Source organism: Punica granatum, chromosome 1 (assembly GCF_007655135.1).
Source record: "Punica granatum isolate Tunisia-2019 chromosome 1, ASM765513v2, whole genome shotgun sequence".
NCBI classification, from domain to species: Eukaryota; Viridiplantae; Streptophyta; class Magnoliopsida; order Myrtales; family Lythraceae; genus Punica; species Punica granatum.
Genome location: NC_045127.1, coordinates 8,484,990 through 8,497,693, shown reverse-complemented (window position 1 = coordinate 8,497,693; position 12,704 = coordinate 8,484,990). Strand labels below are relative to the sequence as shown.

General features: G+C 34.8%; 1 protein-coding gene across 2 annotated transcripts; it reads right to left on the bottom strand.

Moving 5' to 3' along the window:
* Positions 1-4,929: 4,929 nt before the first annotated feature.
* LOC116214920 (trimethylguanosine synthase-like) lies at positions 4,930-11,141 on the bottom strand. Of its 2 annotated transcripts, none has more exons than XM_031550425.1 (9): positions 10,747-11,141; positions 10,601-10,652; positions 9,389-9,955; positions 7,225-7,373; positions 6,781-6,985; positions 6,305-6,440; positions 5,962-6,056; positions 5,731-5,854; positions 4,930-5,267 (listed from the first exon to the last, which is right to left on the bottom strand). In XM_031550425.1, the coding sequence occupies exons 3-9, from the start codon at positions 9,505-9,507 to the stop codon at positions 5,181-5,183; spliced, it is 915 nt and encodes a 304-aa protein (XP_031406285.1). In that variant the 5' UTR covers positions 9,508-9,955; positions 10,601-10,652; positions 10,747-11,141; the 3' UTR covers positions 4,930-5,180. The 2 variants fall into 2 exon arrangements, with proteins under 2 accessions (XP_031406285.1, XP_031406290.1); XM_031550430.1 differs by having other exon boundaries at positions 9,389-9,640.
* Between the last annotated feature and the right edge of the window lie 1,563 nt (positions 11,142-12,704).

Genomic DNA, 12,704 nt, shown 5'->3' with positions numbered 1-12,704 from the left:
AGGCGGTCTTTTCTCCTCTCTCTCTCCTACTCATGCATATTTAAATCTATATCTGAATTTTCTAAAAAAAAAAAAACGTTTGGTTTTATAGTCACTTTAACTTTAACTATACTTAATGCATAATAAAAGTCAATAATATAATTATTATTTTTAAATTTTTTCAATTTTTTAATCATTCAATTTAATTTTTAATACTAAATTCTTTAAACTATTCATTATTTTTTAACACTTTTTCTCATAATTCAACAATACAATCCAATTAAAATCAAAATTCAACTCAACTTAACTTTAAAACTAAACACATTGTAAGAATTTTTTTCGAGGGTGAAATGTATTCTTCGATTTCTCGAAATTCTAATGGTTTCGAATCGAAATCAACAAGAAAAAGAGTATGCAGGCCGAGGTTGTCTTGAATCAGATGCCATTTGTCTGATTATAAACAATGACATCCACATTATCTATAACTATCTATCTATCTATACCTATATATCTATCTATCTATACAAATGAGAAGCATTTTCGAAGTTCTCTAAGAGAGTTTTTCATACTCGCGAGTTTCTCTTTTATTTTTTTAGAAAATGTGACTGAATTAATGTAAATATAGACATTACTTAACCATGAAATAACTAAAAATAGTGATATAAAATAATATCATAATATAATATAATTGTTGTTATATGTCGATTTATAAAGTATTTAAATAGTGAGTGTTACTTATGGAAGTTGAATAAGACAATAATATTATGGATAAAATGTATCAATGTAATGACATAATAAGGGTCAGTCAAATAATACATCATTATTTTTTATAAGGATATTGAATTTTCAAAATTTTCAGATGCTTTATAATTATTATATAGAATTTAACTATAAACCAAGTAATATATATTTTTCATCATATATGTATTGTGTATGATTTTATTTATTAGTTTTATGTGCATTGCACGAGCAATCCTATTAGTATATATATATAAATCGGAAACATTTCGGAAGTTTTCGCAAATAGTACGTTTGTTTTTCATACTTTCGAGTTTCACTTTTATTTTTTAAAAAAATGTAAATAAATTAATATAAATATAGATATTACTTAATCACGAAGTAAGTAATAATAATAATATAGAATAATATCATAAAATAACAATATAATATAATATAATTATTCTTAATTCAATATTACATGCCGATTTATAAAGTATTTAAATTGAGATTGTTACTTATGGAACTGAATAAGCGAATAATATTATGGATAAGATGCATCAATATAATGGCATAATAGGAGTCGGTCGAAGAATACATCATGTATTTTTAATAAGATTGTCAAAATTTTTCAGATTCTTTATAATGATTATATTATACTGAAGTAAAATTTAACTATGAAGTAAGTAATATGTGTTTCATATCATATATATTGTGCATGATTTTATTTATTAGTTTTCCGTGTATACGGGTAACCCTACTAGTGTGTATATATATAATTGCTCGTGTCTATACATGTATACATATGCCCATACAACCTTTTTTTCCTTCTAAAATTCTGAATAATTATACATGTCCTTGCATAAGTTGTTCCAATGTTATGTAATTATGAGATATAGAATCATAGTATAATGAAATACACTTTCAATTATCACTTGTGATATTTTTCGTAGTTCTTGATTTTCATTATGCCTTAATTTGGCACAAGTTGATCCAGACATCCAATCATTTATGTTATAACTTATAATGTCATACGAAAAACTTACTACGGAGAAATTGGATTTATCCAAATATAAATACAAATGTAGGTGACTCGAAAAATAAAAGCGATCGAGCCGATGCATTCTTATTAAATAAAGATGATAAAATCGACCACTTTCGACAAGAATTGAGAGCACTTTTATTGGATCAGGATTAAAAGGATCAGTAAGCAACTGCTTTTAACGTTCGAGGGCTGAGGGTGGGATTTATGATTTCAAGCCTTTGATTTATTTTTTATAAGGATATAAAATTTTTCAAACCTAGCATATATAATTTTTCTCTAATAACTAATCAAATGTACCATGGGCGTGTTTCTTCTTTCACCGTCAGTCAGGCAATAGTGGAAAGCGCAGCTTTTCAGAGCGGTCGATTATTGTCGTCGAAAAATTTCACACCTAACCATTATTGCATACCACAATGGATATAGTGTTTAGCTTAGTCCATATTATTCATGTCCGAGCCGAAGTACTGAGGTCCTCGAATTGGTCTGTTCCTAGTGTGTGTATATATATATATATATAGACCACTAACACGTTAATCCTTGAATTATTTAATAGCCACCACTTAACTACCTGAATTTTCAAAATCAGGAATTTGATCCCTCAATTTCAATTCCGTCTAACACTTTGATTCTGACGTTAAGTACTCGAACGGAAATCTGACGTGGAAGCTAAGTTGGCAGAAACGGCATCAAAATTATGCCACATCATCATCGAAACGACGTTGTTTTGGTTCCCGAACACATAAAAAAGAAAACGACGCCATGCAACGTTGGCCTGCAGACCCAAAAACGCAAAACAACGTTGTTTCGGTCCTTCCGGCCACGCAAAAACGGTGGGGTTTGGCAATTGCCTTGGCAGACTTAGAAATAACGTCGGCTTGGCCACCTGTCAGTGTTCTTCCTTCCGCGAGCAAAACCCTAATTTCCGGTAAATTCCCAAATTCAATCAACCCTAATTCCCGCAATTTCGTAATTTCTTCCATCTTCGTCAATCCATATTCGTCATTGGACATGCTCCAATTGCTTGTTCTCTTGCTCTTGGGGTACACGGCTGAATCCTCCCACAAGCGACGATGATTATCACAGCTCCATTGTGACAGAGGGTTACAACTCATGGTGCTCGAAATTGGGATTGCAATCAACTGGAGGATTTTGGGAATCTGGTGGGAATTTGGTGATTAGGGTCTACGGTTCGATTGGAGGATTTTGGGAATTTGGGGATTAGGGTTTACGGTTCGATTGGAGGATTTTGGGAATTTGGGGATTAGGGTTTTACGGTTCGATTGGATGATTTTGGGAATTAGGGTTTACGGTTCGATTGGATGATGGGAATTAGGATTCATGGTTCGATTCGATTGGAGGATTTACGAAATTTGGGGCTTAGGGTTTTCGGTTGGATTGGAGGAATTTGGCAATTTGGGGATTAGGGTTTCAAATGGATTTGGGAATTTGGGATTCAACTCAAGGATGGTTTCGATCGGCAGGAAGAACACTGACTGAGGCAAAGAAGCCGACGTCGTTTTCGTTCTTCAGTCTGCAAGTTGCCAAGTCGACGTCGTTTTGATGTTAGCCAGGGAAGCTGGCAAACGCCATCGTGTTTGCGTGTCCGGAAGGACCGAAACGGCGTCATTTTGCGTTCTTGGGTCTGCAGGCCAAGGTTGCACGGCGTCGTTTTCGTTTTTGTGTTCTCGAGAAGCAAAATGACGTCGTTTCGGTGATGACGTGGCATAAATTTGACGTCGTTTCTGCCAACTTAGCTTCCACGTCAGATTTCCATTCAAGGACTTGACATCATGACCAAAGTGTTAGACGAAATTAAAATTGAGGGATCAAATTCCTGATTTTGAAAATTCAGGTAGTCAAGTGGTGGCTATTAAATAATTCGAGGACTAAAGTGTTAGTAGTGTATATATATATATAGGGCTAATTTTGAAAATTTAACATGTTGTAAGGACCTTATTGTGAAGCTGATGAACGAGCTGACAAAATTGATTTTGTAATAAACTTTCTACACCAAAAATACTCTTAAACCAAGGTATTCATACTTGGATGGCGACTCAAGATCAGCCTCATGAAAAACCTCATATTCCTTGAGGAGGTTCTATCTCGTGGAAACGCTCGTTAATGAAACTTTAGCTTTAGCTGGTCGTGATCAATACATATTCTTATTTTCTATTATTCCAATCAATCAAATATATTCTAAATTCAAAATTGATGTAATAACGGAGATCAAAGGGTTCATACAGACTATTCTATTCCCCTTGCTTTAAATAAAAATTATTGAACCTCCAGAAAAGGTAACTATGCAAAAAATGAGGAAATGTTGCATTTCTTATATGGGGGATGATGCCTACCCAGTGCTGGAAGGCCGAGGAAGTTGGCGACCTAACAAGAGGGGAGCCGGCGACCGAAGCCCTAGTGAACGGCGGCCGTAACTATAACGGTCTAAGTAGCGAAATTCCAAGAAATGATTGAGAGTTTACAAAATCGAAATGTAGGATACAATCGCATTAAAATCAATTGCCCTCATATATTGATTTTAAAATGGCATTTTTTTAACTCGGCCGATTATGCTGCACGACAACTGTTTTCCCCGCTCGTGCGTATTCCAGACTTGCATTTTAGATCCATTTCAAATAGGAAGCACCTTTGTAATCTTTTTGTTATAATTTTTTTTTTGAAAAATTTAACATTTTTTTATTAGGGAAATTGTGCTTGTCCTTGAGGTTCCGTGAGTCGAGGTGGAGGTCAGAGAGATTGCGATCTTACACATTTGTAATACATATCGATCCAAATGGGCATCAAATTCGACCATCAATTCTAACTTATTGACAGCATGGTGTAAAGGATTATGTCATTTCTTTATTGTTCGGAGTAAACTTACTAGCATAGAGTTCAGACTATGCAGTAGAAGCAATATCAAGCCAATAGAGCCCCAAGTGTCTGTTGAATTAACTGATCAAGTCCTCAAACTCTGAACCTGGGTAACACTTCGAGTTTGGTTCTGGAATCTGGCATTTGATACAGCAGAAACTAAAGAGGACTGATGAGCCTAGGAGGCAAGTGGTTGAGATCTCTGAGTCTATAATCGATTATTGTTGACCTTTGGTTATCTGATGGAGAAGCTATGGTATGACGTTGCGAAACCGAAATAGATTTGAGTTGTTACTGGTCTTATGGCCAAAAGAATCTTCCAGACAGCTAGATTGCTTGTATCAATTACAGTAATTCATAGTCATTTACAGCCAATTTAGGAACAAGCGCATTGCACAAAATAATTTTTAAGTTTGAATTACCTAAGAAAAAAAGCTAGGCGCCGGGAATTTACATTTTGATCTGGCAAGAAAACTACCCCACGTACTTATGCAAGCACAAGCTTAGCTCGATATGTGACCATGGCAGTGATCTTCATATTAACTTAGATCCATCACCGGGTTGTCGTTTATTGGTCATTGTTCATGCTGATTTCTGGGTTGGTGAAGTAAGCAGTTATAGCCTTCAATCTGCCATTCAAGAAATTCCTCTCAACCTGAAACAACAGAAGTAGAATAAATAATGCATAAGTTCTTGCTAGAGTTGAACCGAAGAAAAAAAAGATGTGCTCCTTATTAACAAGCATCAAGCAATAAGAACATCAGAAGCCGATGCAAGCATGAGGAAGCATCGGCTGAGAAGCTTAGAGAAACTAGTTGATGCTAGCGTTTTACTTCTCAAATTCCGTTCTTACCAAGTGGGATACAAAACGTTCTACCCATGCATTTCACGTTCACAGAAACCTATTTTGTAGATTTGTTATACAAAAGTTGCATTTTTCTCCCGAACCAATCTCTCAATTTTCTCTTGCAGGGAATGGTCCTTTCAATCCCGCTATAAAGATTCTAACATTCAAACTCTATTGTAAGCAACTGATAATTTGGTGACGACAAAAAATGGGAATGGTTTTCATCATATCAAGGAAAAATGGCAAAATCTATTCGGAGAGACGCTGTTACCTCTAGCGACCATGGAGGACAGGAAGAAAGAGAGAGCTCTGCTAGTTGGTTAATATCCACGTTTTTTGGGAGGAACATGACCACTTTAGAGGCAATTCCCTTGGCAGTTTTGAAGAGGAGGAAGCTGTACAAGTCGTGGTAGATCTCAGAATTAATGAACGTCAGACAACAAACCGTGAACCAAAGTAGAAGACATACAGCTTAAGAGAAGTTATGGAAGTCGCATCTTACCCATCATGTGGCTTAAGCATCGTCTTGATATCATATCTCTCTACTTTTTTATAATTAGGTCCTCCCCAAGGAGGTGACAAGAAGACAGTATCTGCCTGCAGAAAGGGAAGGCAAACATCTATGGTAATACAAGACGTAAATCGTTCTTTATGGCAGTTTCTTATGGAATGAAGATAGATGAAAAGTTGACATCATAAGAAAATATACCAGTGCTGTTCAACTTCTAACAGTGAATCGGAATGAATCCATATAACTCTGATTCAGCGGACAGGAAAGAAAAGCCACAAAAGTAAACAGATAAGTGACTTCATCATTGTCTATTGCGACATCTTGGCTTCAGTACCTTTAGTCTTGGTGCCAGGAGAAAGAAGTCACCCCGCACGAAATCAATTCGGTCATCAACTTCATAGATGACAGCGTTATGATTGGCGTACTCGATCTTCTTTGGATCGATGTCGACTGCAATAACATGTTTGGCACTGAAATTTCAAAAGAGTTGTCAAACGAAATAGAGTGATGGAAATCACTACAGGGGTAAACAGACTATTTATTTATAAGCAAGCAGCTCATATCCAAAACTAAATCAACATCCAAGGAAATGAAGGGACCAAAATTTGGATATTCAATCTCCTCATATCCAAAACCAAATCTACATCCATGGAAATGAGGGGAGCAAAATTTAAAAATTAAATCTGCCCACAAATCTCGGATATATATAAATCCTTATCCAAATATCTTGAATTCTTTACCTAACCATTAGGAAGTTTAATCTGAGAAAAATAGAAGAAACAGTGAAATAAAGGTAGTTCCTAATCCTACCATTTTGCGAACTGAATGGCATTCCCACCGACACCAGTAAATCCATCAATTATGGCATTACTGCCACAACGAAGGGCATGGTGATTAGCGATAGGCTCTGGGGTGACAGAAAACCACCCTTCCTCATCCAGTTTTACACCATCATCATATCTGGAGAATAGATGATACCGCTGCTTCCTGTACTTCTTGACACTTGTTGAATAATCTACAGGGCAGAAGGAAGTTTAGTTCTGCGCAGAACAACTGGTTTATCAATTTGAAGTTGATATGATTCTTCAAGGATATAACAGATATATCATAACAATGTTACAAGATATCAGCATGAACAAACTCCCTTCATTAACCAGAATGGTAGTTCTGAGGACGCAGCCGTTAACTCAATGATAGACCTAATTACCTCTAAGGAGCATACTCAAACTAATAAGGCAAATATAAATGAAGAACCTTCATCAGCAGCACCAGAAAATGTCCCCTGCCCCTTCTTTTTTGTTATTTTCTTCATTCGTTTTCTCACGTGAGAATCACTCTGAGCATCTGGCTCATCTAACTGCAAAGTCTCCTCTGAAACAACTTCAGTGACACCATTTGTCATGCTGGGATACAATAACACAGGACGGGTCAACTCAATAAGATATGCCTTTAATAGAAAGCTCAAAAGTAGATCAAGTATTTGCAAGGCTATATCCTGCAGATCGCTTGGATTTAAGAAAGAATCGCTCGGATTTATCCATGGTTTGTTTATTCCTTATCCCGAAAATCCTATTTCAATATGATCAAAAATTATTTAGGATTAAAAAAAGAGCATTTGATTTTTTTATATTAATATTTTAATTAAAGTTCTATTTTGAAGTTCTATTCTATTATAGATTATAGATTTAAGCTATATTATAGAAATCTTGTTCGATATCTATATAATATAATATGGTATTTCTAAATTAAATAAGGTATTTCTATATAATAATATGGTATATAGATAGAATATGTCCCCTTTCATGTTCCTTAAAAAAGTGACATACAGACACCTTGATTTGATTCGATCTATTTCTTTATCTCCCCTTGAATCGTATGTTCGTAACAATAGGGACATAATTTTTTCAATTCTAATCAACTAGGAGTATTATGTCGATTCTTTTGAGTAATATATCTGGAAATGCCCGTTGATCCTTTATTAACACCCTTTCCCTTTCAAACACAATCGGTACATTCTAAAATAACCGTTACGCGGACTTCTTTACCCTTGGCCATGAACCCCTTTTCTTTCTTTCTTTCTTTGAGTTTTTGATTGAGCCAACTCTTCGATTTTCTGATTTAAAGGGAAAAAGGAAGGAAAAAAAAAATAGAAGTTGCTAACTCGAAATTATGAAAGATTATTTTGTTGCAATCACAACCCAATAAGTAATAGTAAATAAATATTAAGTAAAATAATGATTTCGAACTCTATTTAGATTTAGAATAGAATTCTATTCTAAGTCGAAGTCGAAGTATAGTCTTAAACACATTTCGCTTTCCGTTTTCACTAGATTATTTATCAATTGAATTGGAGAACCCGAATTTCGACGAGGTTGAATCCACTTTTTTATTTCTTTTTTCTTTATTCTACTTACCTTCTTTATTTTACTTAATTGTATCTAATTCTATTTTATCTAAAAGAAAAGAGGGGAGGGATTAGTCACAGATCTTTTGATTCTCTCTCTAATCTTCTTCACCCCTTCCCATGTCAAAAACTAGAATGAAAAAAAAGGGAATGTCAACGCATCCGGGAATAATCGATTGATCTCTATCAATAGACCTGCTAAAGCCCCGAACCATAGAGTACTTAGTACCGGTGCCACGGAAAGATATGTTTTTAGATCTCGCATTGAAAATCCTCCTTCTTTATTCTTTTTTGTAATGTATAATGTTAATACATATATGATCGGCTGTATATGTAAGTAGTTAAGGACCGCTTGTATTTGTACACGGAATTCCTAATTCAAATTGAAATGAGGCACAGAATTTCTAAAGATTGTTTTTCTTTCTTTTTATTGAAGGCAAAAATGAGCCCCGCTTTTTCTTCTTCTTTTTTTGGTGTTGAGATTTTTTCACATCTTTCATTACAATTAATCTCCTTTTCGCTTTACCAACAAAAGTATTGGTTGAGTGGTAAGCAACTCACCCCCGTAAGAAGGAGAACAAAAGTTCAAACCCCGGAAAGCGCACTTATTGAGAGGGAGTATAACCTTTAATACTCAATTTCCCGACTGGATTAGTCAGAATCCATTGGGATTCTGGATACCAGGGTATACACCGAAAAAAAAAATCTCCTTTTCGCTTTTCCATAAGCCATGGTAAACAGATTTCTCAAGTGTCATTTTTTTGAAAATTTATTTATTGTCTACTTCCTTAAATCAAAGCGCTGCCAAAAAAGTTCTCCACCAAGTTTTTTTTTCTTATTGCAAAAATTTGAAAAGAGAACTGCAAAAGTCACAGCAACTTTTTGCTATGACCCAATGTGTCACTTCCATCTTCATGATGAATAGCAATACAATAAGCAGCTATCATGGTGAAGGTATTATTTTCATAAGGTAGCTAGCAAAAACATGCAGGTCCAGATGGCAAGACAACATACCTGCTGATATCTTGATTATTTGACAAGGGCGCCATACTATCTTCATTGCAACTACTATCAAGCTTATTCGGGTCGGGGCCATGTGGAACATGGAGAACCACTAGGAATAGGATCGTCATGAATAGGGGAATGAGATGCAACGTCCCCCTCCCTCACTTTCCATAGTTCAGGCATTTCATTCACAATTTCTTTGAGTCCTGAAGAAATTTTCATGCTTGAACTCTTCTTTTTTGCCTTGTCCTTTCCACTCTTCTTCTGTAAAAGAATACCAGTAATGCACCGAAAAAGACTAGTCGCTACAGAGAAGAAAGATAATCCTTCTTCGGCATCGCAAGTGGATTTCTGGGCATGTGCTGCAACATCAGGGCAAGATGATAGACTTTGGCCCAGCATGGACATGGAACTTGAAGAACCACTAGGAATAGGATCATTATGAAAAGGGGAATGAGATGCAACATCCCCCTCCCTCACTTTGCATAGTTCAGGCATTTCATTCCCAATTTCTTTGAATCCTGAAGAATCCTTCATGCTTGAACTCTTCTTTTTTGCCTTGTCCTTTCCACTCTTCTGTAAAAGATTACCAGTAATGCACCAAAAAAGACTAGTCAATACAGAGAAGAAAGATAATGAAGTTCACGAAGCAATTATATATGCTACAAAGATAACTAGATTTTTACTTAATTGTTAAATTCAATTAAGTAACCTGCTAATTTCCATCTTAAAAACTTCCACATAACAGACTTAAGACTTCAGCGATGATTCTGGGAGAGGAGGGAGCACATGTGAAATCGGTGGATGCCACAGGTTTTATATGTAATTCATCTTAAAAACTTTCAAACTTCTTCAAGATTATAAGTCTTAAAGGCATCAATTTGTTCGACACATCTTGCATATATATATATATATATGACTAAATCCAAACAAATTATCAGGTAATAATTACGGCCATGTTTTTGGTGCAAACAGTCAGACATTAGAAATGGACTAAAGACGAAAAACTTCATGTCATATGGGAACAAGGGTTGCCTCCACTGTCAACCCAAAAGCAGATTCTGTAGACGCACACAAAAGAAAATAGGTAAATTCAAACACGAGTACTGCAACCTACAGGCCGAAAAAACAGAGAAAAACGTGAACTTTCGACTGTCAGGAGAGTTCACGGTCAGAAAGTTCATCAGTAAAGCAAAAGAATGCAGAAGGGAGGAAGCTCACGCTGCTCTTTGTGACCGACAGAGGCTCCCGTGTCTTCGTGGAGCCATCGTCCCTGTCGGAATTCAGAAAAGAATTCCGTCATTCTTCCAATGAAGAATTGGGGTGCGGCGAAAACTAAACTGGGAGAGACAGACAGACAGACAGACCGGAGGTAGACTTCAGTGAGCTTGAAGAGGGAGCCAAGCGCTTCGATGGCGGAAGCTCCGGCGCCTCCACCGTCCCACTGCAGAGCAGTGGCAGAGCCCATACCTCGGTTGGGGACAGTGGGAAGTCGAAGCGGAGGCGGCCTTCTCTTCCGTCAGCTGCTCAGCTCTGCTCAGAGCTGACCTCCCAATTCTTCCTGAACTCAACGCGCTAGGCGGTCTTTTCTCGTCTCTCTCTTCTTCCCATGCATATTTATATCTATATCTGAATTTTCCTTTGGAAATAAAAAAAATAAGAATTTTTTTTAGGGCGAAATGCATAATTCGATTTCTCGTACACAGCCCCTTGAAATTCTAATGGGTTTCGAATCGAAATCAAGAAGAAAAAGAATGTGCAGGCCGAGGTTATCTTGAATCAGATGCCATTTGTCTATAATTATAAACAATGACATCCATATTATCTATATCTATCTATCTATCTATAGCTATATATCTATCTATCTATCTATACAAACCGGAAGCATTTCCGAAGTTCTCTAGGAGAGTGCATTCATTTTTTCATACTCTCGAATTTGTCTTTTATTTAAAAAAAAATGTGAATGAATTAATATAAATATAGACATTACTTAACCATGAAGTCAATAATAATAGTGATATATAATAATAATATAATATAATTGTTATTATATGCCGATTTATAAAGCATTTAAATAATGAGTGTTACCTTTGGAAGTTGAATAAGTCAATAATATTATGGATAAAATGTATCATTATAATGACATAATAAGGGTCAGTTAAAGAATACATCATTATTTTTTATAAAGATATTGAATTTCATATGCTTTATAATTATTATATAAAATTTAACTATAAAGCAAGTAATATATGTTTTTCATCTTAAATGTATTGTGTATGATTTTATTTATTAGTTTCCTCGTGCATTGCACGAGCAATCCTATTAGTATATATATATAAATCGGAAACATTTCGGAAGTTTTCGCAGATAGTATGTTTGTTTTTCATACTTTCAAGTTTCTGTTTTATTTTTCTAAAAATGCAAATAAATTAATATAAATATAAACATTACTTAACCATGAAATAAGTAATAATGATAATAATATAGAGTAATATCATAAAATAATAATATAATATAATATAATATAATTATTCTTAATTCAATCTTACGGGTAGATTTATAAAGTATTTAAATTGGGATTTTTACTTATGGAACTGAATAAGCGAACAATATTATGGATAAGATGCATCAATATAATGGCATAATATGAGTCGGTCGAAGAATACATCATGTATTTTTAATAAGTATATTGAATTATCAAAATTTTCAAATTCTTTATAATGATTATATTATACTGAAGTAAAATTAACTATGAAGTAAGTAATATATGTTTTCTATCATATATATTGTGCATGATTTTATTTATTAGTTTTCCGTGTATACGGGTAACCTACTAGTGTATATATATATATATATAAGTGCTCATGTCTATACATGAATGCATATGCCCATACAACTTTTTTTTTCCTTCTAAAATTCTGAATAATTATACACGCCCTTGCATAAGTTGTTCCAATGTTATGTAATTGATGACATAGAGGATCATAGTATAATGAAATACACTTTCAATTATCACTTGCGAGATTTCTCGTAGTTCTTGATTTTGATTATGCCTTAATTTGGCACAAGTTGATCCAGACATCAAACCATCTATATTATAACTTATAATGTCATTCGAAAAGCTTAATACAGAGAAATTGGATTTATCCAAATATAAATACGAATGTAGGTGACTCGAAAAATAAAAGCGATTGAGCCAATGCATTCTTACTAAATAAAGATGATAAAATCGACCACCTTCGACAAGAATTGAGAGCACTTTTATTGGATCGGGATTAAAGGGATTAGTATGCAACTGCTTTTAACGTTTGAGAGCTGAGGGTGG